Source organism: Epinephelus fuscoguttatus, linkage group LG22 (genome assembly GCF_011397635.1).
Source record: "Epinephelus fuscoguttatus linkage group LG22, E.fuscoguttatus.final_Chr_v1".
Classification (NCBI taxonomy): domain Eukaryota; kingdom Metazoa; phylum Chordata; class Actinopteri; order Perciformes; family Serranidae; genus Epinephelus; species Epinephelus fuscoguttatus.
This window is the reverse complement of record NC_064773.1, coordinates 19,029,122-19,054,964: the sequence shown is the minus strand read 5'-3', so window position 1 is coordinate 19,054,964 and position 25,843 is coordinate 19,029,122. Positions and strand designations below refer to the sequence as shown.

At 42.8% G+C, this 25,843-nt stretch overlaps 1 protein-coding gene across 1 annotated transcript in view; it reads right to left on the bottom strand.

Moving 5' to 3' along the window:
- The window catches only part of pdzrn4 (PDZ domain containing ring finger 4), a 50,762-nt gene that overhangs the window by 3,173 nt on the left and 21,746 nt on the right, over positions 1–25,843 (bottom strand). Inside the window, exons 2-7 of the mRNA XM_049566335.1 lie at positions 18,524–18,795; positions 17,165–17,267; positions 7,772–7,870; positions 6,160–6,222; positions 1,328–1,429; positions 1,047–1,163 (exon numbers count right to left, since the gene is read on the bottom strand). Coding sequence (XP_049422292.1) covers positions 1,047–1,163; positions 1,328–1,429; positions 6,160–6,222; positions 7,772–7,870; positions 17,165–17,267; positions 18,524–18,795 — 756 coding nt within the window. The remainder of the gene's footprint in view (positions 1–1,046; positions 1,164–1,327; positions 1,430–6,159; positions 6,223–7,771; positions 7,871–17,164; positions 17,268–18,523; positions 18,796–25,843) is intronic.

Below are 25,843 nucleotides of genomic sequence, written 5' to 3'. Positions count from 1 at the left end.
ACCGCATTTGAATTCTTGACTTAAGAATTGTATTTTTAAATTTTGATGCTAGTACTTGGACTTTTTCTTGAGTCAGATTTTGAATGGAGGACTGCAACTTGTTGGTTCTAGAGTGTGTTTGCACTTTGGTATGACTACTTTCAACTTAAGTAAAAGATTTGAGGACTTCTTCTACCACTGGTAAACTGCAGTGTTTAAATTATACCATTGCTTTCAGGGGAGCCCTATTTTTCTGGGGTAGAACGGTACTGTACACATGCATGTACACCCATGAACATGCCCGCCTATGTTGGGAAACAATACACAGTAACTTCACCTGGTCTTGAGGAGCTGCAGTGTTTATTTATGGACAAACTGACGATGAATAAGTGGACAACCTGACGAGGTGCTAATTTCAGACCCTGCTTGCAGTTAAGTCGCCCCTTAATTTGTTTCTATACCCATCATCAGGTGCTTTGTTTGCCAAACTGTAACCATAGTTAATTTGCCATAGCCATGATCTTTTACTGAGTTTTGTAGAACCATCCAATATCAACATTCTTGTCTAAAACAGGGGTTGAAATGACAGTAAGGTGACATACATCAAACCCCGTTCTCTCGCTATCCTTCTTCTTCTGTCACCTTCTTTCATTTACTCTGTACTACTCTCATGTACAGCAGTGAGACCTTTCTCCACAGTGCTCTGTCAGCACTATAGAAATGACTGGAAGCACACATTATCATTCTGCTACAGGGGGAGAAAAGCTCTAGCTTGTGTCTATTTCTTAAAACCAGTCACAACCTTCTTGGGTGGTGCTAAGCCCAGGATGCAGTAACAGTGCCCTTGCAAAATAGCATCCAAGGGAACTTGTTTCGGTGGAACATTGCCACATGGCGAGGCAAGCATGGTCATCAAAACGGCTGATTTTCCACAAAGAAAAACGGCACAAAAAACAGTTCCTTCCTACCCTGTAACCTTTCTTACCGATTTCCCTTCCACTTTGCCTTTTTTTATTGGATATTTTTGTCTTCTGTTTTGTTGCATTTCTCTCAGCTTGTACTCTCACCTCATCCCCCCTGTCAAAGTTACGTTCCTTCTGCCTCCTCCTCTCCTCCAGAATCTCCATCTTCAGCTCCTCCACCAGCTCCTGTTGCTCATCATCCAGCCATACCTCCTCCTCCAGCTGAAATCACAACATCTTGTCAGAATTCTGTCTGTGTGCAGGAACTCCAACTACAATCACGCTGACAGTTTGAAGGGAAGCAAAAGGCACTTAGGCAGCTATTTGACATGACATAGGCTGTCAGGATAGGGCAGGGGAGCCTGTGAAGGTGTGCGAGTGTTTACCTGGATTTCTGGTCTTGTCACCAGTAGCACGATGCTCCTCGCTTCTTCACTTGACAACAAGGCAACAGCTTTCTCTCTGTCTTGCACTTCACAGCCATTTATCTGTCCATCAAAGATAAGTACAGATGGCCATGTTAAGGAGAGCAAACTTGTAGAAAGTCCCAACCACACAAACCCAAGAAAATGACCTATAATTTTATCATCATCATCCATTTAACTGACATGAATGAAAAGATGAGTGTAACACAACTAGCCATTGTTCCTGTTCTTGCAAGACACACCTTGACTAATCACATACTGGCACCTTTTTGTCTCCTGCTTTCTGCCCATTTTCCCTTTCCATTAGTCTCTTCTTACACCTTTCCTTCTCAGATCTCTCCATCTGTCTTTCCTCCTTTCTCCCATCACTTCCTCCAACTCCACGCAATCCTTTACGAAAGGCATGGTTAGGCTACGCGCTCGGTAAAGGGAGTCAATTTGCGAGTGCAGAGTCGGACCTCACGAGAGTCTGCACATCCAGACACACAATTAACTGTTCCCTGACAGGTGGCGTTCATCTTTTCCTCACTAGAGTAATGGGGCTGTCAGAAGAAGATAATAGGGCCAGCAGTACAGCAGGCCCTGCTCCCCACAATCATTCACAATACTGGGACACAGAAACACTACAGTGAGAGAATGGAGGTAATCAGAGAATGCTATGTATAATAAATATGGAGGAGAGGTAACGTTGGTACACTGTTGTTTAGACTGGAAGCAACCTGAGATGTTGCTTATGAAAATGACATATACATCAATCTGTATTATAGCATTATGTTGCTAAGAGGTGCTCCAATGGCCCATATTGTTTATTCTGGGCGATAATTATCAGGTACTTGTATAAAGCTGCTTAATTTTATCAATTAACAATCAGTTGCCTTAATGTTGTTCAGTCCCATTTAACACAACGTAAGGTGGTGTGCAGACAAATGCAAATTCATGCTTTTTACGAATGGCAAAACTGCTGGGGTTGAAATCGAAATGGTCACAGTGTATTTTGGTTTTGTATTCATCAGAACTTGTCATTCAAAGCACATACTGAAAACCTTATTTTTAAGGTGGGACTTCAGTTTTCTTTTTTCCAGGAATGAATCCTGTTTCTCCCTCTAGGCAAGGAAAACACTTGATTTCTACAACTTTCTTTTGCCTTTATAAGGGCTGTTTCATAGTTGACGCACGCAATGCACTTCCTTTCAGAGTCAACACATTCAACGCAAGGGCGACACTTGAAATGCAATACATTGCTCGTGCAATAGGGGTAGCAGAGTCACTGGTACATTCCGGCTAGCTAGTAGCGCTATTTTATTAGAGTGCAGGGCTCTAGAACTATCATATAAATGGGGGTGTGCCCGTACGAGTTTGCAAAGTTTCTCCTCCTCACCCGCCATATTTCATACCTGCTTCTTCTTTGAATAACAAAAAGTGGTTAATTTCAAGTACGTCGCATGCATTATCACCCCCGCTGGCAACGCATGGTATTACATGCGTCGCGTCTCAAAAAAAAGGACAACACATTTTGAGACGCAAGCACGCATCATGGTGGCCAATGCATCTCGATGCGTCCCAATGCGTTCGCATCTGCGTGACTATGAAACGGCCCTTAGACTAGAGTGATCTGTCTCCATTATGTTATGAACACACCTGATCAGTGCGAAACTTGAGTTTGATTGAACCAAATCAAACAGGGCAGGTGTGAAAGCACCCTCAGCCTACATGCGACAGACACTCTACTCACTGAGCTAGAGGCTGCCCCTTCATGCCCATACTATACTTCAATATGAATGACTAAATTCCCATCATGTTTGGTGACACTGAATGCACGATTCAAAGCATGTGCTGGTGTTTGCATTGTACAGGCTCAGTTTCAAAAATGTGCTTTTCACTGCATATTTCCCTCCCTTTCAAACAAAGCCACATCGATCTGTATTACACTGGCCCCTGTCATGTAGGAAAAATGCCTCCGTGCTCACAATCAAAAGGGAGAATCTTCAGGGACAAACAGGTCCGTAATCTAACAACACAACAGACTGTGAGGCACTCGTGGCTCAAAAAATCTTTCAGGTGATGGGCAACAGCCAATCAGAAGGAGGGCACTCAGAGGCAGAGGGTGTTTTCAATGAACTCATCAACTAGTTGGGTGAGGTACACACACAAATATGTAAAAACACACAAAACAAAAATGATGTGGGCTAAGTTTACTGCATGTGATGGCTCACATAATCACATATGAATCAACATGTATAACTAGTCAGAAAGACCAATCATGGCAGCAAGAGTTTAAGGACAAATCTACAGAAGGGTGAGAGTTGTATTCACATAAGGTTCTGTGCACGGGACGTGACAAGAAACAGACATGCTCTCATTAAGTCTTAATGAGGGGCTGTTCACCTTGGCTACACACACCTGGTGCTACTAACTGGGAAGCTTGGAGTCAAGAGTGCAAAGCTTTACTGTTTGTTAAACCTGTATTCCAGTGGGAAAACAATCAGCACTGGAACTTTTTTTTATATCTGTAGCAGACTGATACAATCCAAAGTAGAAAAACTGCCTCTATGTGGCTGCAACATTTTTAGCCATATGTATTTAGAGAGAACTATTAGGTGTTTTTGCATAATGAGACAAGAGTTAGACTGAGACAGAGAGGAGTGCTGGGGATGATGTAGTGCCTGGTGTAACTGCGACTAAGGACTTTAATTTCCCTGGTAAAACGAGGTGATTAAATATACATATGCTTGCCCTGACTGGAGACACCAGCTGCTCTGCTACCCACTAAAAAGACTGTCTTGCGAGCAGCCCAGAGGATCCACTTAGGCAGAAATAAGAAACAAGAAAAGGGGGATTTCTTTTTTGTTTGTTTGTTTGGTTTTTTTGTCTGATATCAAAGATAATGGTGCCATGCGTTTGTTCCGATGGCCCAAAATTCAAGGAGTCAGAAAATGTCCCACTGGACTGAAAGCTCATTTCTGCAACAGCCTGTTATCCAAAAACAAATGCCCATTTCTACAAAAATACAAACTCCCTGCAGTTAGTTCCAGTTTCCTGGCGGCCTTTGAGTTGAGCCACACAATGCCGGGTGTTTTTACTCAACCTTCGAGGCGTTTCCCAGCAGCATTTGAGCCACCAATCTTGAGTGTTTTTCCCGAACCTTGGAGACGTTTCCCAGCAGCATTCGAACCACCAATTCTGGGTGTTTTTACCAAACCTTCAGGTCTTTTCCCAACAATGTTTGAGCCGCCAATCCTGAGTGTATTTACTAAACGTTCAAGGCGTTTCCCAGCAGCATTTGAGCCACCAGTGATGGGTGTTTTTATCAACCCTTTGCTGGGTTTCGAAGCAACGTTTGAGCCACCAATCCTGGGTGTTTTTACTGAACCCTTGGGGCTTTCCCCAGCAGCATTTTAGCCACAAGTCATGGGTGTTTTTACTGAACCCTCAAGGCATTTCCCAGCAGCGATTGAGCCACTAATCCTGGGTGTTTTAACTGAACCGTTGAGGCATTTCCCAGTATCGTTTGAGCCACCAGTCATGGATGTTTTTATCAACCCTTTGCTGTGTTTCCCAGCAGCATTTTAGCCACCAGTCATGGGTGTTTTTACCGAACCCTCAAGGCATTTCCCAGCAGCGACTGAGCCACTAATCCTGGGTGTTTTAACTGAACCTTTGAGGCATTTCGTAGCAGCATTTGAACCACTAGTCCTGGGCGTTTTTACCGAACGTTTGAGGCGTTCGAGGGGTGTTTTACCAACTCGTCCCTGCTTTTGCAGCCACTACTGTGCCACCAGACAGGGGTGTTAAAAGTTAAATATGATCTTCTCCTAACCATGACCAAGTTTTTTTTGTGCCAAAATGTAGCCACACATGAAAAATGTAACGCATCATGGTTTATAGAAACCTACAATGTGAAAAAAAATTGTGATTGAGTTGTCTATTTGCAGGGAGTGTGTATTTCCGAAGACACTGGAGTTTAGAGTGACGGGCGTTTGATTTTGGGCTAACGGTCTGAGAAATGAGCTTTCAGTCCAATAGAACATTTATCAGTCTAACGGGATTTAAAAATTTTGGGCCAGTCCCCATGTCAAAGGGTATAGATGACCCCAGCCCAAGGCCAAATGTCTGGCAAAAACAATGTGAAGAAGCAGCAGGTATGACGGGCAGAGTCAGTGGTGAGAGGTGAGGCAGACAAAAGTTAGCAAATAAAACCTGCTGTATCAGGAGCTACAGCGAAGAGTATCAGGTATCATATCAAACAAGAGGACCTAAGGCATCCATTGGCACCAACCATGTTATGCTATCTTATCGGAAAGGGGGCCAAATAATGCTCTGAATTTATGTTAAAAATCTTGGCGAGGTAAAAACGAATATTGCCCTTTTTTCAAAAATGTGTATTTAAATATTTCTGCACACTGGGGTCCCTGATCAGTCTTGTAACTGCATAAACTGGGTATGAGTGGGAAAACTCTAACCAATATATGATTGAGGTAGCCATCACGACTGAATGAATAAACACAGATAAAATGTAGGGCCTATTTGTTCCTGTTTGTTGTTAATCTTATGATATAATACCTTGCAGTAATTTCATTTCATGTTTGATTTGACTTTTCTCTAACCATTCACTGGAGGGTTTCTTTTTCGGCCCAGGACACCTATGCCTTTCAAATTATAGGCAATATGTGTGGATGAGGGGCCCACTTTGCGGCCAATATTGCCTAATGGCTGGCCTGATAAAACCTATACATGTGAGTTCATAATATAACCAGGTGTAAATGTACTTTGGTCACTGTGATGAAAATAAGCACCTGTAGAATACGATCTCCTTCCTTGATGCGTCCGTCTCTCGCTGCTATGCTGTTTGGCTCCACCTGCACAAAATGACATGAAAATCAATGCTGACAGCCGGGCATTGTGCAGCTCTATTTTCTTTGAAAAACACTGCTGGTGCCCCACTGCTCTCTCATTTCTGCTGTCAGTCTGTTTTTTCCATAAAGAAAACATGCTTCTTTTCTCGCTGACGACCTTGTATTTTATATATATGATACACGCTGACATGTATTTCCGCTTCATCCTGAGTTTAGTGACTTACACTGACTGAGGTAACATGTAAGTCCTTGACATTATACAAAAGAGCATGTGAGTCATAAAGGAAAAAAACAATAAAACTTGCACAGACATGATTCTATTTTGGCTGAATGAATAAACATCTCGCATTTTTCAGAATGCATCCCAGTGGATATGCAACAGCACCACAAGCCCTCAATAGTCATTTCACAAACTTTGTTGTTCTTGCATTGAAGATCAAGAGAGTTAGCTACATGTGGGGAAAAAAATAAATAGTGGAAATGGAGAAGAGAATCATGCACTTCCCATACATTTTAATGAGGGGAATTAGCATTTTCTTTTTCTTTTATCAGACATACAAAAATAGATGCGTTCTGTCGGCGGGAGTCTGCTTTCACAATCTGTCGAGGTTCAGCAGGTTTTGTATTAACATTCTGATTCTGGTTCAAGAGGAACAGGTGAAAACCAGAGGAAAAAAAGCTGGCAGGGTTCACAGATTTATTCTAAGAAGACTGAAAGGCGCTAATTCTGCCATTTATATACTTATGACGGCGTTTTAAGCTCGTACTTTTCACCCTCTTGTCTGTTTTTGTTCCTAATGGGATTGAAAGTGCACCTGCAGTCAGAATCAACACTTTTCTAATTCCATTTGTGGTGTTTAAAGCCCTCATAATTAAATCATTCATTTCGGTTTGTCTCCGAAAGGGCAATCATTTGTTTTCATTTTGTCTTATCAACAGTAGTGCAAGAAGAAGTTTTTTCCCTGAGCGGCATATTATTAGAATTTTAAAAAGAATAGTAGAATACGTCCTCTCTTTGTTTGGTGTGTTTGGTATTCAGATGGGGTACAGTAAATGTGTCATTTAACATACTGTGTGTGCAGCAGGGGGAGAGAAGGTTGTCGCTCCGAGCTAATTAAAACCCTCAATTAAAACACGTCAAAGGAGGAGGAATGAGAATGGCAGGACGGGAATCGCATTTCAAACCCGACTTCCTCTTTGGCCATGCGTGGCTCATTCAGAGCTGATATTTGACTGGCAAACACTTTCCTTCCTCCCTCATTCACTTAGATTTGCTCGCTGCTTCAGGATGTAAAGATGGGAATTCAAATGGGATTTCATGCCATCTTTTAATAACTTCCTGCTCCGAAGGAAACTGATCATGGCGCCCCGAGTTTGATTTAACGAACACGCGGCCCTGTCTCTATCAGACCTCATCGGGGAGGTGTGTAATTGTGTGACTGGAAAAAAGCAATTACAATCAAATCCTAAAAACAGTTACATGCGGTGACACTATTTTCCACCTATATGTGTCAGTGTAGGAGGACCAAATAACGGAAACATCTGTCCCTACCTGGCTGACATAAATGCCGGTGTCCTCCTCATCGTCGGTCCTGTAGCACAGCGTCAAGCCAAGCTTCTCCTGGCTGTTCTGCCTGCACAGCTCCACTTCCTGTTACACACACACACACACACACACACACAAACAAACCAATAATGTTTTAAACCAGCAATGTTTTCCCTTGGTGCACCTGTTATGAGCCCACATTGTCCCCAGTGGATCTGATGGTTTCCAAAACCACGTCTTTTCAAACACGGAGTTTGCTCATCTGTTTTACAGAGCAGCTGAAATGACACCACCGATGGGAGATGAGGTCCAACTGGGTTTTTATGCTCTGCATCACCGTCACTAATCACTTTGGGAGTGTTTTGTTGTTCTGTAGTCGTAAGTAGCGGGATCGATTTATGCAAAGAGGATCTGTGTTAATTTTCTGATGCACAATATCCAGGCAACTGCAAAGCCCTACCCCTTTTTCTCTTTTACGCACTCGCTCATCTGTAGTGTATAAGGACTGTTGCATCACCAAGCCTCTAACCTTCACCATAACTATACACCCAACCATTAGACATAACATACAAAAGCATCAAGCTAGATGCCCTTGTTCACCTTCAGCCCAACTATTGACCACCAGTTGCAGGATTAGCGCGATACTGCCTTTTTTTTTTTTTTTTTTACAAATAATCAGATATGATGCAGACTCCTTTCTGTGAGGTGAAGGCGTCCTTTGCGGATAATTGCAAGGCAGGCACTTTGTAATTAGCTGCATCAGTTTCTGAATTAAACATCTCTGTTAGTGTGCAATATTTCCATGGGTTTACAGATATTAAGGTTGGGAATAAAGAATACACACTCACTGAACAGCAAAGCAACCAAAGTAAATATAAACTGCAGTTAGTTCAGTTACACTTTTCAGGAAAATGAATGAATAGTCAAGCTATTAATCAAAATTTCCTAAGAAACTGTTTGCTAATATACATATGAAAGTCTGCCCATACAGACCTGTAAGTTGAGAACAAAATGAAGTAAAAATGGTAAGTGGAAACCAAAATTATTAACCCACTGAAGGCTGGATTCAAAAATCACACCATAAATCAAAGTAAAAAATTTAAATCACAGGCTGATCCAACCTGCATGAATTTTATCACGCAACTCATAATGTGACCCAGTGGTGTGTATTGCTCCCGTGTGCCTGTACGCACTCCTGACAACATCTGGGCATGTTCCTGATGAGCCAGTGGATGGTGTCCTGGGGGATCTCCTCCCAGACCTGGATCAGGGCATCAGTGAGCTCCTGGACAGTCTGTGGTAGGACTAAGTGGCGTTGGATGCATCGATACATGCGGATGCTCAATTGGATTTAGGTCAAGGGAAAGAGAGGGCCGGTCAATGGCATCAGTGCCTTCATCATCCAGGAACTGCCTACACACTCTGGTCACATGAGGCCAAGCACTGTCCTGCACCAGGAGGAACCCAGGGGCCACTGCACCAGGAGGAACCCAGGGCCCACTGCACAAATAGGTCTGACAATCGCTCTGAGGATTTCATCCTGGTGTCTATCAGCAGTCAGGGTACCACTGGCTATGACATGGAGGTCTGTGCGACTCGCCAAGGATATGCCTCCCAGACCATCACTGACCCACCACCAAACCAATCATGCTGGATGATGTTACAGGCAGCATGACGTTCACCACAGTGTCTCCAAACGCTTTCACACCTGTCACATGTGAACGGGGCGCCAATTCCACCCTCATGGAGTCTGTTTCTGACAGTTTGGTCAGAAACATGCACACCAGTAGCCTACTGGAGATCATTTTTTTAGGGCTCTGGCAGTCTCTTGTTATCTCCTTGAGATTGTGCTGAAAGACACAGCAAACCTTGCGACCGCACGTGTGGATGTGACATTCTGGAGGACCTGATTGGGCTGCAAGTGCTGCCTCATGCTACCAGTAGTGACAAGGACACTAGCAGAACACAAAACTATAGAAGAATCAGTCAGGAATGATGAGGAGAGAGCAAGTGTCTGTGGACACCACATGTAAAACCATTTCCCTTTTTGGGGGTTGTCTTGCTTTTGGCTCTCCATTGCACCTGTTGTCACTTTCATTTGCACCAAAGCAGGTGAAACTGATTCACAATCACTTGTGTGTTTGGTCAGATCAATATCCCTGAAGTTTAACTGGCTCTGTGTTTTAACCTCAACCCTCCGAGGGTCGATCTCACCAAGTTAATTTCAGTTTTCCAGACAAATATAACGACACTTAGGATGGCGAAGGGGACTCCCCTCAAGGGTAAGTGCCAAGGGGAAGTCAACGAGGGCATGTTGAACACCTAATAAAATGCAGCCTATGACTCAGATCCACCCCTCATACACCCACAGCTCCACCCTCTCATCCAGAAAAGGTCACTTCTAGCTCCAGAAGGTGACTACTAAAATGCCAAACTGGAGGCTTCAGACGAGGAGTCCACAGAACAATGGATGACATCATAGTAGCTACCTGCATTATTTCTATAGTCTATGGGCTAGAAAAACTCACAGGCTGCTCTAACTTCACCCTGATTAAGAAGCTGCAGTAATCACCACACTGCGACTCAACCCAGCACAATAAACACACACACACACACACACACAATAGAGGACATTACAACACACACATAAACATAGCCCCAGCATGTGTCCTGTACATCAATGAAATGAAAGCCTGTAGGTATCAAACTGAACCCAGCATGCGGCAGAATAAAGGGCCGGTGTTTTGATGGCTATAGTGATGGTATTTCAGCGGCTGGTCCCGTCCCACAGGAAATGTCTCTAAATTTAGCCCGCCTTGCTCCCGGCTCCTTTTGATCTCTTCTGTGTATAAAGGTAATCACATAAAGATAAACTCAAGGGGTAATCTTTATTAACCCCATGCTGCCAAATTCATTTCAGCGCTCTGAAGTTGTAAGAGGAGGGGAGTGGGGTAAATGGGGCATGAGGGTTGGGGGCATGAATTAAAACCCTGGCCCCCTTTTTGTCTGTCGTGGGAAACGGCGATAGCAGAGATTGACAGGGGAAGTAATTAATTTCTGTGGCATTTAACCCCCTGTGCAGACAGCCCTGACCTTCAAAGGTTGGGGTGTGTGAGGAGTTTATAATATTGTAACACCATGTGCTAGTCATGACGACCTACACTCCTCACCAGTTTAGTGCATCGGCTGATTTGTACAAACCCTGACAGTGAAATAACACCTGCATACATTAAGCCACACCAACACTTTAATGTCAGTGCGTATTGGGTGATATGCTGGATTACTGCAGTCAGTTATGATGGTGTGAAGCCCAGTAGTGAAGATGTGTGGAGCCGTGGGTGTTGAAACTGTAGAGAGGCTTTATTAGTGATGATTGGATCCTAATCTGTGCCGCTGCGGAGTCTAAATTATGGCACAGCGGTGACGTAGAAACTAATTTCACGTGGCTTACAATGCATTGTGACAGTTGTTGGAATTTATCTTTGTAATTTACAGTATGTGGTTCCCCAATCTTAAATGGGAGAGATCACATTTACCACTAACACATGTGACAAATGAAGACAATAGGAGGCGTCTTTTAGAGCCGCATTAAACATCTGTTTGTACCATTCCAGTCTAATATGCACTTAACTGTTACTTCATGTTTCATTCAAAAGAAATTACCGCCGCGCCTAATGTTCACTGGCTCATTGTTTCCACATTGCAGATGATGACATCCTTTCAGCTGCCACTATTTTATAACGACAGTCTTTAAAGTGCAGCGGTGATAATTCAGTCAGCGAGGAAGAGCTTGCAAATGAGAGGTTTCCCATTGATACTGTGCCGTTTTAGCTTCTTTCAAATTTTTTTTTCATCTGTTTTGGCGCTACTTGAGCCCCTTTTCAATTGAAAATAACCCACTGACACCCCCAAACATCTGACTTTTGTCTTTAGTTAGAAAGCAGTTGTTGCGATACCGCAAACTTGACAATTTGAAGCAGGTAAAATCTCATCTCATCGTAGAGTTGTGTGCAGCATATTGATTCGTCCTGCCCCTCTCTTTCTCTGTATATCATAAGACTACTGCTGCAGGAGTGTGAGCTCTGTGCATGTGACAGTCGCACACAAAGTGTCATAACCCACCCACCCAAGGTGCCTTTGTGCAATAACTGTTGTGTTTGGCTGTTTTTATTATTTTAGATCAAAAATATAGATATTATCCATCCATCCATCCATCCATCCATCCGTCCGTCCATCCATTCATCCATCCATCAAGCCCAGTAAGAGCTGTTTGGTAACGTTGGCTATATGATGCTAACCATTAGCCCTGCTAAAAGATGTTTGCTGCTGGTGCTGTGTTAGCTCGTGCTAACACAGCAGAGATAGCAGCAGGAGAGCGGCTCATGGACATGGTCCTTCAGCGCTGTGTCCAACGACAGCAACAGCTGATCAACAACAATCCGCTGTCAGCACCCACACTACCCCTTATACCACCACAAATAGATTCTAACTCTGTGGGAAACACTGAATACTATTACTAATAGGTTCCAAATCTGAGACAGCATCTTGACTATTTTTGCAGTAATTTTGCTGGCAATTTTGTTGCAAAATTGTGTCTAAAAAACTTGCAACATGCATCACATTTTGTTTTTAGAAAAGCTCTCAAAACAATCTCAGCTTCTTAGATCCTGGAGGGACATGGAAAGGTTACAACGAGCATTCACTCTAGAAACATGACACCTGGTTGGAGGCAGAAATTGTATCACATTTTTCTACGTCGGTGACCTCTGCAACTCTTTGTCATCTCAGCAACTAAGTCCTTCCGTCTCCATCCATCAAATTAGTCGACACCAAATTTGAAAGAGAGACTGTAGAAGAAGTAAGATATTACACAGAAGTAATCGGATCCACCCCCTACTCCTCCAAAGCTCTATCCTCTTATCATAATATGGTCACTTCTGGCTCCAAAAAACTCAAGAGAGCGATAGCCAAAATGCTGAACCCAAGGCTTCAAGATGGGAGTCCACAAACAAACACACCAGGAGAAAAAACACAGAAAGACATACTCGTCTGCTGGCAATAGGAACAGAGTCTATGACCTATATTTAGCATTTTACCCTGCATTTAATAACCACAATATATTAGCTACTTTTGGTGGTAAAAAAAAAGCATTGGTCTACACAAAGTAGTTTAACAGCACATTAGGGGAGCATGGCCAGTGATGACCTTAACACAAACCAGTTAGTATGGGCAGGGTGGCAGCTCTGTAGAGCATGACAAAATAACCCCAGTGAGGTCAGCAGGGTTATCTTGGATTGGGTTAAAGACTATTGATTTTTAAATGGAAACTTATGTTACTAACTGGGGGTGGGGATTTTGAAATGGGTAGGCATTTAATAGGCAGTGATAAAGATGGTTGGTTGTTCTGTACAATCAAACATAGATCAAAACCTTGTATTGGGCGCTCATGGAGAACAGGAAGCAACAGGATACACAGGAAGGCAATCTAGGCTAGAGTAAAAGCCTGGATATCTTGACCTGTGCTGCATTGGTTCTTTTTTCTACTTGCACTGACGAATCTCAAAAAAATAAATCTTGTAGCACCCCTTGCATACTAAAATATTTTGTTTTGACTATTTAAAAGAACCCAGCCTTTGATATCTGTCACCTGTTGGAGATCCATAATTAAGACGTGTTTATTTTGACGACTTTGGAAAGCAGCTAACTGGCTGCTTTTTGGCAGACTGCTGCCACTTCATTAAGAGCACCGTATAACCTGGTGACCAAACACAGCATTCATTAAAATCTGCCATTATTCAACAGTATTTTGTCTGGGAAGTAAACAAACAAAAAGGGTTGCAGCAGTATTTTTCATACCTGGATATTGGAATTGAAATGGCTTGCTATTCGGCTGCACTTTTTTGTACCCTGACAATCAAAGCATCAATATATGTAACTGTTAGCTCTCACTCATTTTTCTACATCTACCGTCTGCTACTTGGAAATATTGTAATAGATTTGGCAGAGGTTGCAGTAGTAGCATTATGACAGCAGGAGAACCCATATGGACAATCAGTTGGAAGTGAAGCTAAACCTGTCAGAAGTAATGTTCCTGGGAATGGCAGCACTATTCTGTTTCATCCGAGAGGAAAGCCGTTCATGTTTCAGTTAGATACACATGGATGGACAGAGGTAAGTGAGGATGGCTGATTTGGTGTGTGTATGTCTGGCTGGCGGGGGTAGACTATATGTGTGTGAGTGTGTGAGTGTTCTAAAGCCGGCCTTGCTCCGATACTACTGCTATTACCACACAAGCCCTCCACCCTCATCGCACCCCTGACACACGGTGGAGATTCCTTCCTCCCAGTGACACTGTAAGGTAAGGCCACAGCTGGCAGCAGAGGATTCCTAATGACCCACAGTGCAGTTCACTGAACCAGGAATTGCCTATTAAAGCAGGGAGAACCACAGACAGTAGCAGACGTCACCCATCACTGTCACCTAACATGACCTCAAGGTCCACTGCCTGAGTGGCATGATGCTTCTGATACAATGGAGACACTTGTGGGTACAGAATGTATCTCAATAAGCAAATTTTGATGTGCTTACATGTTTAAGTCAGATGATGAGCAGACTTTAAGTCACTGTATGCAATATTCAGAACATTATTATAGGAGCAAAACACTATTTTCTATGTATAGATATAGTGGAGTAGCATCCACTTCCTGTGTGTGCTGTAATCCCAGCGTCTTTGTTCTTTGTTGTGGTGGCTGGTGCGGTCAGGCGTACATATTGGTATGTGTGAGTCCCTGTGAGAGTTTCACTGGCTAGCTAATTGCTGGCGCTTTGCCCTCCACTCATACAGCAGTTATTACTAATATCACCATCCCAGCGCATGGTGGCGGTACAGCGCTATCGCAGAAGCACAATGCCCACCCTCTAGTTTCCCCCAAGCGAATATGCGTTCCCTAGAATAGCGAAGGAAAGACCTGCCCTACTCACCCGATAGTTCTTTTAACACAGAGATTGCAAGTCTCTTCTTTATGCTTCCTCTGTATTTTAATACAGTATACAAAACCAAACAATGGCAGCATCATGTCAGTGTGTGATTTTAAACAGCATGCCAGCATCACCGAACCAAAAGAGGCGTGACAGGGGTGACGTTTACCACAAGCACTGCCCTCTCATGTGACATATACATGTCGGCAGCACTTTATAACGCTATATATTAACATGACAATAAAATCGTTTCCCTTCCCTGTTATGTGGCGGCTGATCTCATCCTCCACTTGAAGGGTAAGGAGTTGTTTTGTTGTTTTCCAAATTTGCAGGCATTTTCGCAGTTCTTTTTCTTTAAGTTAGCTGCTAACTGCTACCGGCTGCTTTTTAAATCTCTCGCAGTGAGTGGCACATGTAACACTTCGTCAAAACATCACACCCATCCTGCCCATGGTCCCGTCCTGCTGGCTGTCCTCTTTACACAGACACTGTTTTGGCAGTGTTGCAACCTCCTGTAGCAGCATCAAGGCGAGACCACTCATTCAACGATGGCACCTTATATACGTCGTATATAGTCATTTACATGCTCTGAATGTCACATAGAGCTCTTTTAATGTTACCTACAAAACATCAGCATGTTAGCATTGTCATCATGAGCATGTTAGCATGCTAACATTGACACAAAGAAGTGTTGTGCCTAAGTTTGCACTCGAAGAATCACGAGCATGTCTGTACATGCAAGGTCATGTAATGCAGCTTTCATTTGTTGTCTTGTAAAGAAGCACTCATGGTGCTGTTCCAAACTAGCAATGTAAAGGTGGGTCCATGTCATTGGTCCAACAGCCCATTGGTCCGACATCCCATTAGTCCGACGGTCTGCGGTGCTGAACGGCTCCCGGCAGGCGTATTTCTGCCTTGAGGGTGTGAGGTGACCGGCTCTGGGTCAGCTGGGAAAGGCTTGAGGCGAAGCAGACTCACGGCTTATGTGTTTGTCACTTTCTTTTTCATTTTAACCCACACCATGATCTTTTCCTGACCCTAACCAAGTGGTTTTTGTGCCTAAACCTAACCAGACCTTAACCACAGGGCATTATGATGATTTCGGAACGGACTTTGGAACAATGGGTTTAATATGGTCGGAACAATGGGCTGTCAGACCAATGGGCAGTTCACTGTAAAGGTTTCCTACTTAAGGCTGAGTTTAGGTTGTGTTGGTGATATTAAATCCTGTCGACCATAAACCAGACTGAAGTCTATAAATACAGTATTTAAGACTCATTAAATACAATATATGGCAGATAATCCATCACAATTGAAATAATTTAGTTGATTAGCTCTGTCATGTTGCTCAGTGAATGCTCACATTTCACCACATAACTGTTCAGCTTGAAGTGGCTGTTTGAAAAGAGGACACATACAGTATATTTCTGAAGGACAGAGCCCGATGAAAGGGAAACTAACAGGCTGTGAATGAAAGACAATGGTAATTCAACAGGGAGGCCTTTCAGAGAGGGATTTTCTTTTGCTACGATTATATGAAGAATGGCCTTCCATCTTAAACCCAGGGTCTTTGCTATGTTACGCAGAACAGTCTAGAGGCTAGATGCAGCTCTCACAAGGGGCAGCCAATTTTCCTGCATTATTGTGGTAGACTATTTTTCTTGTATTGTTGTGGGACGTGAGCATCATATGGCAGGGCTATCTCCTGAGACTGTGTGTTACTGACAAAGCAGCTTGGAAATATGAAGCCACAAATAGCCCAACATGTATTTCTATTGCACCAATATTGTGCTGTTCGCATCCAGGGGCTTCATAGGATGGAACATTATAAACATTTAACCTTTATCTACATATAAACCTTTCACAAATGAAAGGCGGGTAGCACCTATCAAAATATGACAACATAAAAGCACCAGAGGATGGATAATGACTGGTCCAAAATGGAAAGGGTTCATCCTCTGGGGAGCATAAATGTGGTTAGTTAATTCCAATGGCAATTTGCCAGTTGTGTTTTGATATTTCTGCTTTTTAAAACATGATCGTTTGGATATTTGTGCCTTTGTTGGATAGGCAACAGTAGAGAGATGAAAAGAGAAAGGGGAAAAGATTTCTGCTAACTGCTAACAGCTAACTGTTGCCCAGAAGTTCATGGCAAAAACATCAACATTCCCAGTAAAATCACCAGTGGTTCTGCTAATATTTATTTCATTATAACAAATAACAGTGCTTTATGTAACTTTATTATAACAGTAATTTATTTAACTTAACTGAAACAATCTCCATTAGAGGAGATTTGAAAATATCAAGATATATATTGTGTAACGCAATATATCCTAAAAATATTGCAATATTATTTACAGGGCATATGGCCCAGTCCTACTTTATAGTACACTCATACAGCAGAAAGATGTAAAACGGTACCTCATACTCATACTCTTCAGTTCTCTCCACCTCTGCTGGAGTATTGGACAGGTACTCTGGACATTCATAAAACTCATGCTCCATGGTGTGGATGGAATGACAACTAGGGAGGAAAAAGAAGAAGAGACAGTTGTGTTCAAGATCATAAATATATGCTCACATATGCGTGCCTTTGTGTTTCATTTGGCTTTTTCTGACAAAATTAAACAAAAAAGGTGCATGATATTAAACAACATAGCAGACCCCTTGTATAAATTATCTCATTTTTCAACAAAAGTCTGAACAAGCAATATAAACATCAACCAATCACCCCATAAAAGCCATGACCTCTGTAAACTGTCACCATGATAACTACCTCTCCATAATCATTGACCCAGACTGGCAGATTTGTAGTTTTATAGGACAAATTGATTTCATCTACTGCCCAGCTAAAACCCTATAAATAGCCACAGAATGGACGTAGTGCCAGAATGCCCGCTCTATCAGCCCATTGGCTTTTAATCGCCCAGCAAAAGCTCCCCATTAAAGAAAATGGATGTAGCACACAGAAGCAATTATTGCATGCGGGTTTGGCTGCGCATAATGATATCACAGGGACAAAGTACTTAGCTATGCTGGGGGTTTCCACACTATGATACAACTGCTTAATTACTACTGTGAAATGGAAGAAAACAACAAACCTCAGGGAAGCTTCACATTCATTTGGGACTGAAAAGAAGGTATATATCCTGGTTCCAGTTAAGGAGGACCGATTATGCTCATTTTCAGGTTCGAACTTTGTATTTAAAAGTTCCTACTAGAGTATATTAACATGCTTTTATCATCAAAAAAACCCTTAATTTCCCTCATAACACCTGTATTCACCCTCTGTCTTCAACGTCAGACACTGATGCACAGAGGAGCCTTATCGCAGAGATATGATACACACTGGGCGCATCAGTTGTAGAAGCACCAGGCAACAGCCACACTCATTAAATACCATTGCTGCACCTGAGAGCTCGCTGTTCGTTTCTCGTGTGAATTTTAAGCCAAACCATGATGGGGTTTTTTTTCTAACCTAACCACAAAATAGAAGTATATTTTGAAAAATAAAACGCATGTAACAAGGTGAAATTAACACACTATCCCAGAACATCCAAAACAGATGCAGGACGGTATCTGGCGTATAACTGTAATGTGTAGGTCCATAAACAAAGCAGCGCTATTTGATAAGTTGGGATGAGACCACCTTGGCCTGTCGCTTCAAGTCCTCCTCCTGAAAAAGCCCAGTCTGCTCATTCAGCTCACATTCTGCCATTCATTCTGCTCACATTCAGCTATCTTTCAGTAGATGGAAAACTTGTCTAGCATTGTCCTCACCTGTCAGACAAAAGGAAGGGACAGATGTCAGGGACGGGCGGAGTAGCAGGCCGAAGCTTCGCCAGTGCCATGATGTGCTCGAAGGTGATGTCCGTTTGCGTGCAAACATCCACCACACACACGTCCTGTGGTGTGCCACTGTGGTTGTGTGCAACAGCGGCTGTGGCTCTGGTGGGGGTTCGCCGCAGAACCTGGACAACGATTGGGTCTCGCCTGATGGCCTCCACCACTGCCTCCTCATGGTCGACTTTGGAGAAGTTGCGCCCGTTCACCTGTGTGGTGTGAGGAGACCAAATCATTAGGACACCATGTCTTTGTTTATGTTACATTTTATGGTAAAAAGATGCAAACTGAATTCTTTTCCACTGTCTGAATTCTGTCTCTACAAAGAGGAGAAAAGTAAGTGAAAGAAGTTTTTTTCAAACCCTCATTTATCCAAGGACAATCTGACAGACGTGCATGCTCTTTTCAGCAACAACCTGCTTCACATTCACACCTGGGAGCCTCACAGTACTTTTACACGTCTCCACAGTTAGGCACTGAATAACTTCCAGTAAAGCAACCACAAGTTAAGTGCTTTTATAAAGGGCACTTCAGCAGTAATTCTTGATGGAGGGTGCATATTGCATATTCTCCCTTGTTTTTCCCTACGCGGAACACTTTCCCAGCAGGTTCAGACATTTTAACTGCTGACCAGCTATTCACAAATGTGCTTTTCTAACCTCTTGGCTGCTGCCAATTTACAGAGACTGTATAATGTACTAGAGTGCAGCATTTGCTGAAGAAGAAAAACTCTTTAATGAGCTCATTTTATCTCATTCTGTTTTGCACCAATATTCTTCCTCCAATCAATCTTACTCAAATGCATTATTTACATTGCAGTCCCACCATTAAGCCCATTAGACGTAGAATAGTAAAAATACTGATTTAAGCAAATGAGCAGCAAAGTGGGGAGTAGCAGTGGGGGGAGACCGTGCTCCATGGGGAGCATCAGTTTTAGCAAGCAGTGCCTACTTAATTTGCAAGATCAGAAAAGGTTGAGCCACAAGGGAACCAGTGGAGAAGAGATGTCATACTGACAGCTGTCAGTGTGAAAACACACACACACACACACACACACACACACACACACACACACACCCCTATGCTTTTAAGTGTAACCCAATTAGTTTAACCTCCATGTGCCAAGGCTGTGTTCAAGTTCATTTTCACATCCTGAAATTGATTGTTTGCATTGATTTCAGGTGTCAAAGCGTTTGTCGAGCATCATTATCAAGAGAACAAATTAACAAAATGGATGCCTACATTCTAAATCAGTGGTTCCCAACTGGTCCAGCCACGGGGTCCAGATTTCTCCTTAGTCGTTAGTTCGAGGCCCACATAGTTTATTATATTCAGTGTCACATTTGTGTTCGGCCATGTCGTCAAGCTAGCTGTCTCTGTTATGTAGCTGTCTGTAAGTCAATCACTCTACAGCAGGAAATGGCACTGCTAAATAAAAGCTCTGTGCTGGAAATTTACTGCACTTAAAAATAAAGTGTGCATTTTTACAAACTTGACATGTTCGTGAGTCGCTTGTGGTCTATTTGGAATGGACCCATGGCCCACCAGTTGGGAACTGTACACTATTCGTATGTTTTCCTATGATAAGTGATGCACCAAAAGTCTTACATATCATACATAATCGTAAGCTGATTATTCATGCACAACCCACATTTTGGGAAGGCTACGATCATGTGACCAATGTACTGACGGGGGTAAAGAATAAAGAAGGAAGTATTCCCGAAAGTTTGGAGGTCGAGGTAGTGAATGGGTCATAAAACATAGGACTTTCCCCAGGAGACAGATGTTCACAACTGTGAGCTTTGAGACATTTTAAGGTATGTCGTCACCATATTTCTTTATTTGCCTAAACCTAAAATAACCTCTGTAACTCTACGTTAAGTACATAACATGATGTCATTAGTGGGGTGGTAATTCATGGGATATCATGCGAACCATTGTGCGTGTATTTTAAAGGATATGAGTTGTTGTATGAGGGTATGTTGTTTAGCTTGGTGAAAGGACTAAGGAGCAGCAAATTGGAAATCATGCTGACAGCATTATAGTTTTCTTGTTGTCATGTCGCTGCTACAGCTTGCAAGTGTTAAGTGGCCATCAGTCCACATCCTACTGCCATCTGCAGCAATGACAGCAATTAACTTGTGGCTGCATCAAACCTGTGACCTCTCTCATGTTTTTGCCACATAAAAGTTCTCCTCCACACACATTAACTGCATATTATCGTCCTGTCTGAACCTATGTCCATCTCCGAGAAAGTGCAGAGAAAGTTCCACAGCATTTTTGAGTTGTAATGAGGTCCAGATGGACACATTAATCTCCAATCAGAGCGAATGCTCTGGAAAGCAGGAAGTGATTGTGCGGCTACACCTGCCAGTGTGTTTACCTGCTGTTGTTCCTCTATTCAATCTGCCTGTTGATGAGCTAACTGGGGGCTGATTAATAGCCAGCAGATGTGACAAAGACTGGGGATAATGGCTCAGAACGTGCAGGTTTTTATGTGTGTGTGTGTTTGTGTGCAGCACACATTTTGTACATCATATACGGCGAATTTACAAAGCATTAGGGGTAATTAAGCCACAAATGAGGAGATAAAGAGGAGTAGACAAGTTAGAGATGCGTTTTAGAGCTTTGAGACGATTAAGATGTGAATTGGGCAAAATGGCTCACAATCACAATCATTTACATTTTGCTTTTCTTTATGTCCACACACAGTACACTTTAAATAAGTATGCAACGACTCTATATTTCTTATAGTTGTTTAGTCATTCAATAAACCTTCTGTGACATAAACATTCTCCTTTTATTTTATTGAAATATCCTCATTTTCTCTTCTATCATCTTTTTTCTTCACAATTTCCTATTATTGTTTGCTCATGCAAAGACTGTTTCCCCACAGGGATTCAAGTGTAATTTAGTCATAGTGTGGGATCTTCCTCTCTATCTGTATGTGCGTGTGAGTGGGTAAGCATGCACCGAAGCTACCCATACGTGCAAATACGACACGGAAACGTGTAGGTGTGCGGATTCCATCAATATCAAACAGTAATTCCATTTTGATTACAAGTTCCCTTTCTCATCACTCAACTGCGCTCCCATGACCAAGCTGACAGAGAGACAATATCCGCTCATTACATCATCTGATATAACCCATAAAAGCTTGTGGGAGAACACTAAAAATAGTGTGAGTTTGCGGTAGTCCATAGGGACGGCCGTAATGAACCAACAATATAGCGCAGCATTCATATACCTCTCAAGTTAAAGGTTACCATTGCCAATAAAAATGGATCCCAGTAGCCCTAAACCAAGGCTTCTAGTCTGTCCAAACACTCTTCCTTTAAAGGTTAAGGTTCAAAGTGGTGTGTTACACTTTGGGAGGACAAAAGATGTATACCTCATGTGCTTGTGTGTGTGTGTGTGTGTGTGTGTGTGTGTCATCATTGATCTACAGGCGGCAGTGAAAAATGTCATTTGCTTGTTATCTGCCCACTTTGTAGTGTTTGTTATCGCTAGCTGAGACACTTGTTTTTTGTCTTTCCCATCTATACAGGCTTACACAGGCAGAATGTTTTGAACAAAGGGTTAGAAGGTTAACACAGTTTGACTAGTTGGCTAAATACCTGAATATTATAAATATAAAAGAAATGGTTTGTATAAAAAATGTCGCAGATCTCATATAAACAGTCTCTTGGACGCAGTGCAAATGACTGATTTAAACTGTGGCCAAGTATGACTTGCCCTGCAGTGTTCACACCTGATGCATACTGTGCCAGAGTAGACATGAACCATACTCAAGACCACCTTTTCAACGAGACTCAGGCATGGCTCAGGGTACTGTGCTCAGGTACAGTACACAGTGTTCACACTAATCAAATGAACTGGACATTGGAGTTAAGTGTACTCAGATCCAGGCTTGGGTCCCTTATGTGAAAGCCTCTTAGATGACAGTCACTGTTGCTCTTATATACAAATGATTTGGGGGTGAAATATTCTTTGAGTTAGCAATTGCTCACCCCATGTTACCTTGAGTTTGTGAAGACAACTTAATTTTGGCTAGTATGGTGGTGCACGGTGGTGCGGTGAAACAAGAAGGTTTCTGGTTTAAACCCAGGGTGGGGGGTTCGGACCTTGGGGTGAAGGAGCCCTTCTGTGTGGAGTTTGCATGTTCTCCCCACGTCAGCGTGGGATTTCTCCAGCTATTCCGGCTTCCCCCCACAGTCCACAGACATGCAGGTTAATTGGTAACTCAAATCTAGAAAGATTTTGAGTCTGGCCCTCACTGACACACCCTTCCTACTCAAGGGACGGCACTAAATGCCGCTGCACGCAACTGGACAGCACGGTAGCCATCAGAGCAAAAAACAAGGTGATGTATTCATTGCACTAAGCCCCATTGGTTTGCTGACCAGTGGGGCTTTTGCCATATCCCGTCGGTAAAACAGCAAAAATGTCCTTCCTGGAAACGAAGGCTTCTAGGGCAGTCTTCTGTTCCTCTCTCAAGGAAAAAGATAAGTGTAGTTGGCTTAGCGTTTCTTCCCAAGCTAAATTGAATGGACGCAGTCCTTCGGCAGCTGCCATCTTGGCTGTTTACTTTTCGACTCCTACGGCGCAATGACTAATACTTAGGAAAACGCAGACACATTTCACATTCATCTCTACCTAAGGCTATCTGTGGCTATCTCAGATAGCTCTTTTGTCATATAGCAGGTATACTAGGGACCATTTAATCAAAAAAACATTAACAGTATTTATCAGTAAATATAACAAATGAATTTGTGTTTTAAACCTTTCCACATCTGCTGTCCTAACTCGTCTTTGCTAAGAAGTAAATCCAGTTGCATCAGCCCAGCACAGGTCAGGTGTTTGCAGGGGCTTTAAGGATTTAAGGACATGTGGGGCTCGGAGGATCCTCCAGACCCCTTAACAGATGTCCAGGGGATCCTAAGCTGGCACTTTTTGACACCAAGTGGGGGCCACCTGGCACCCTATTGCGAGCTAGATTTGGCCTGAGTATCGGTGTCATATAGCTATCTTGCTTTTGCTGTTTGGTCTTTGGAACCTGAAATTTTACTACCTGCTATTTCTATTTGTTCAGCGTAATTTATACAATAAAACAAAAATGTGGTGGCAACCTTAATTCACACCACTGTCTCCTCTAAGCTCAGTGCCATATTTGAATATTCTCTGACATTCTCCTTCTTGACACAACTCTGCCAAGACTTTTAAGGTCAAGCAGACAGCACAGAGCGAGTCTCCGCTACCAGCTATTAATGTCACATTTCGCCGCCTGTGATGCACCAATTACACACATCATTGACTATGAGGGGTTACTAGCAGACCATGGTGCAGAAATGACTGGTACATGTGTTGAGACAGGGTTGAAAGTAGCACAGTGAAAGCCAATCAGCGCGAGGCCTGAGGCTTTGAGTATGCTCAAGAGGGGGCTCGTCATGTCAACCTTTAAATGTGTCACAGGGCTGAATAAGTCGACCACTAAGATGGCTAATGTTGTTTCCACTTTTGAATACAAACAAGCGTGATAAGGAAAGTCCAGAGATAACTGTTTGTGTGTGTGTGTGTCCATGTGAATGGGTGTGTTTGCTGCTCACAGATAAGAGTGTGACTGAAACCACTCAACCTCACAGCTAAATCTGACAGATATGGTGTCATTGTGAGCAAATGGAAGCAGACACACACACACAGTTTAAACATTACATCAGCTCCCTGCAGACTGAAAACAGCTCTACAATGCAGTTGTTTGCATTAGCCATGTTTGACTGAATAATGGCAGTATCTCAGACTGAATAGGCTTACAATGGACCAGGAAACAATAAGCTGCCTGGAGAGACCCCCTGCCTATTCAACACCGACCTTGTCTGCCTCGAAGGAGACACTCAACCCCAACAGCAAGATTTCTTCCATAAATCCCCTAGATCATGATTTTCAGCTCAATACAAGTAAGATTGGTTTTACATTGAAATTGGCATATTGTGATGAGTGAGGAAGCGCAGGTGGCGTCCTCCAATAATCTGTCAAATCTCATTTCTCTTCCTCCTTTCGCTGCATTGAGATGATTCAGGAGGCCGCTCTCGTGTGGCGAGGGCTCCCTGTCATAAATGTCTCATTTCAATAATAAAAGTCTCTGACATGCAATATCACCTAGTGCAGCAGAGGCAAAGGAAGATGATGGTTTCATAAATTTGAGTGGCAGGCTGTGCAACTGGTGGGCCATGCTCGGTCAACTGAATCATATTGACCCTTGTCTTGTGTGGGATGAGAATACCATGATGCTACTGATGCGTACGTGACAAGCACACAGGGTGAGCTAGCAAAACAGAACAGGCAGGGTGGAAATAAACCTGTTCTCCCAGTCTTTGTTTTCATAGTGTGTCTTTCCAAAACATTCTACTATACTATCAACCAGAGTGCAACATTATATAATAGATCTAAGCTATTTGCAAGAGCTCAATTAAGGATGTAGAGGCAAATTAGGCAGCTAGCTTGGTTAGCATGTTGCCCCCTAAGTAGCTCCCTGTGCAGATATCATAACCATCAAATGCGGTTTTGGTTATTGAGTTCATGAAAACATGTGGTATTCACAAACTCTTCAGTGGAAATTTATTGAAAGCTCCTAGTTCACAAGTTGTGGCTTGTTTGCTGACGTTTTCAGAAATGGCGATGGACCATGGACGTTACGTTTTCGGCGGATGGTACGTAACGCTTTTAAGGATCATTTATACTCCCTTTATATCCATACTCCATACTTCCATGTGTCCTTTATGGTGGCATAGATACAGCCAATATATGGCACTAGAGGGCAGAGTCAAAAATTTCACACAACAACAAACAAGGTGATGGTAGATGAGGTCATGATCAGTGTTGGGGCAAGGACGCGTTACAGTAATAATATTACTTTTTCCACTAACTAATTACTGATAAGATTTCAGTAATACTGATACAGTTACTCCCAAAACTAAGCAATTGCATAACAACTGACTTGAAATACAATAGTCACATCCATAATCGTAGTGCTGCGCAGGCACGTCACAAAGCAGCTAGCTAGTTTGGAAGATGGAAACGATTACCTTAGCGGCTGGGAATATTCCCATGACTTTGATTTTGTCGGGAGGAAAGATGACAAGAACACTGTTGCTGCAGGTAGTCGGACCAAAACTCCTTCCACTGCAAAAAACACATCCCTACACCTCCGCACTCAAATACCTTTCACGACCGACAGAGCAACAACGTGAAGCTACCGAT